Source organism: Chaetodon trifascialis, chromosome 6, assembly GCF_039877785.1.
Source record: "Chaetodon trifascialis isolate fChaTrf1 chromosome 6, fChaTrf1.hap1, whole genome shotgun sequence".
In the NCBI taxonomy this organism is placed as follows: Eukaryota; Metazoa; Chordata; class Actinopteri; order Chaetodontiformes; family Chaetodontidae; genus Chaetodon; species Chaetodon trifascialis.
In genome coordinates, this window is record NC_092061.1 from 437501 (window position 1) to 440000 (window position 2500).

Below are 2500 nucleotides of genomic sequence, written 5' to 3' on the forward strand. Positions count from 1 at the left end.
GACAGACAGACAGACAGACGGACGGACAGACAGACAGACGGACAGACAGACAGACAGAGGGACAGACAGACAGACAGACGGACAGACAGACAGACAGACAGACAGAGGGACAGAGAGACAGACAGACAGACAGACGGACAGACGGACAGAGAGACAGACAGACAGACAGACGGACAGACAGACAGAGGGACAGACAGACAGACGGACAGAGAGACGGACAGAGAGACGGACAGACAGACAGACAGACAGACGGACAGACAGACGGACAGACAGACAGACAGACAGACAGACAGACAGACAGACAGACAGACAGACAGACAGACAGAGGGACAGACAGAGGGACAGACAGACAGACAGACAGACAGACAGACAGACAGACAGACAGACAGTCTGATGTCACACAAACCTTTCTGGATGAACATGATATTCTTGAGGTCTTCCAGTCTGGTTTTAAAACTCTACATAGCACAGAATCAGCGTTACTCAGGGTCTTCAATGACATCCTCCTGGCTAGTGATTCAGGTGACTGTGTGATTCTTGTCTTGCTGGACGTAACTGCTGCCTTCGACACAGTGGACCACAATATTTTAGTATCTCGGCTGCAGCATCTAGTGGGCATCTGTGGTAGTGCACTGGAATGATTTAAGTCACATCTGGCAGACAGATGTGTGTGAACACTGCTGGTTCTGAATCTTCCTCTGCTGCTCTCCTGTATGGGGTTCCACAGGGCTCAGTTTTAGGCCCCCTGCTCTTTTCATTGTATTTACTTCCTCTGGGTTCCATCCTGAGAAAACATGGCTGCTATGCTGATGACAGTCAGATATATGTGCCACTGAAGAAAAAACATGCTTTCTCTATTAAACAACTTCTGTTATGTCTTGACGACATCAAAGCCTGGATGGCCCTGAACTTTTTAAATTTTAATGAAAATAAAACGGAGGTGTTGATGTTTGGACCCAGTGGCCCCTGTGAAACCCCCCCTGTTGATTTGGGCCCCTTGGCTCTATATGTGAAGCCAACAGTCTCAAACCTGGGTTTTAAGATGGACGGTGATTTTAAATTGGACCGTCAGATAAGTGCAGTGGTCAAATCGAGCTTCTTCCATCTCAGGCAATTGGCAAAGGTGAAGCCTATTCTCCAAAGTCAGCACTTTGAAACAGTGATTCATGCCTTTATTACTTCTCGGCTGGATTACTGTAACGCCCTTTATTTTGGAGTCAGCCAGTCTTCCCTCTCACGTCTCCAGTTGGTCCAGAACGCTGCTGCTCGTCTCCTGACTGGACCACGTCAGAGGGAATACATAACGCCGTCCTGGCCTCCCTCCACTGGCTGCCTGTGCATTTTAGAGTTCACTTTAAGATTCTTTTATTTGTTTTTTAATCTTTAAATGGTCTCGCCCCGCCTTACCTCTCTAAGCTGCTTCATCTTTACGCTCCTGCTCGGTGCCTCAGGTCGGCTGATCAGCTGCTCCTGGAGGTACCGAGGTCAAAGTTGAAGCTCAGAGGGGATCGTGCCTTTTCTGTCGCTGCCCCAAGATTATGGAACGACCTACCTTTGTGCATCAGACAGGCCCCCCCCCATTGTCCATTTTTAAAACTCGTCTTAAAACACATTTTTATTCCTTGGCTTTCGACCAGGCTTGAGACCTTGCTCCTGTTTTATTGTGTCTATTGTTTTTATTGTTTGTCTTAGATTTTAGGTTTATTTATTTTATTTATTTATTTATGTTCCTATGCGCAGCTGTGGTTGTTTTTTTAAAGTGCTTTATAAATAAAGTTGAGTTGAGTTGAGAAAACTGTAGAGCTCAAACAAGATGATGTCAGTGATGATGTCACTCTACTGTACCTCTTGTGCTAGAAAGGGCTCACAGAAGAAACCACTCCTGACCTCTGGGTCAAAGGTCATGTTCCCGACATCAAATAACCTCTGAGAGCTGGTGGACTGCAGACAGACAGTCAGACAGACAGACAGTCAGACAGACAGGTATGACAAATACCATGTGCTTCTTTTGCTGCAGACTGTCCAGTTAGTACCTTGGTGTGTGTCTTGTCCTGGTCCAGGTCTTGCTCTGGGTCTCGGTCCAGGTCTGGATCCTGGTTCTTCCAGCGTAGAAACTCTCTGAAGGAGAAGGGGTTCAGCTCCTCAGCCTCCTCTTCCTCCTCCTCCTCCTCCTCTGCTCGTGGGACATAGACACTTTGCGTCAGCAGCAGAGAACACAGTGACCAGCAGGGGGCAGCATTACAGTACAAACACAGCTTGAACAAGAAGATCACCTGGACAGGTACCACCAGCCCGGAGCTGCCTTCACACACACACACACACACACACACACACACACACACACACACACACACACACACACACACACACCAGGAGTCCATCCTCGGTGGACAGGAAACTTCAGAGCAGCTGCTCAGGTGGGAACATGTCCACGCTCTTCAGTCCACTGACGTCCACGTCCAAACTCCTGATCTCTGGGTTTTGGACTGAGGACGTCCTG

The 2500-nt window shown here is 48.2% G+C and overlaps 1 protein-coding gene across 2 annotated transcripts in view; it reads right to left on the reverse strand.

Annotated features, from left to right (window-relative positions):
• The window catches only part of entr1 (endosome associated trafficking regulator 1), a 9556-nt gene that overhangs the window by 6349 nt on the left and 707 nt on the right, over positions 1-2500 (reverse strand). Inside the window, exons 2-3 of one of the 2 annotated variants that reach the window (XM_070964451.1) lie at positions 2034-2173; positions 1846-1941 (exon numbers count right to left, since the gene is read on the reverse strand). In XM_070964451.1, coding sequence (XP_070820552.1) covers positions 1846-1941; positions 2034-2173 — 236 coding nt within the window. The remainder of the gene's footprint in view (positions 1-1845; positions 1942-2033; positions 2174-2500) is intronic. The other variant, XM_070964452.1, reaches the window with a different exon arrangement.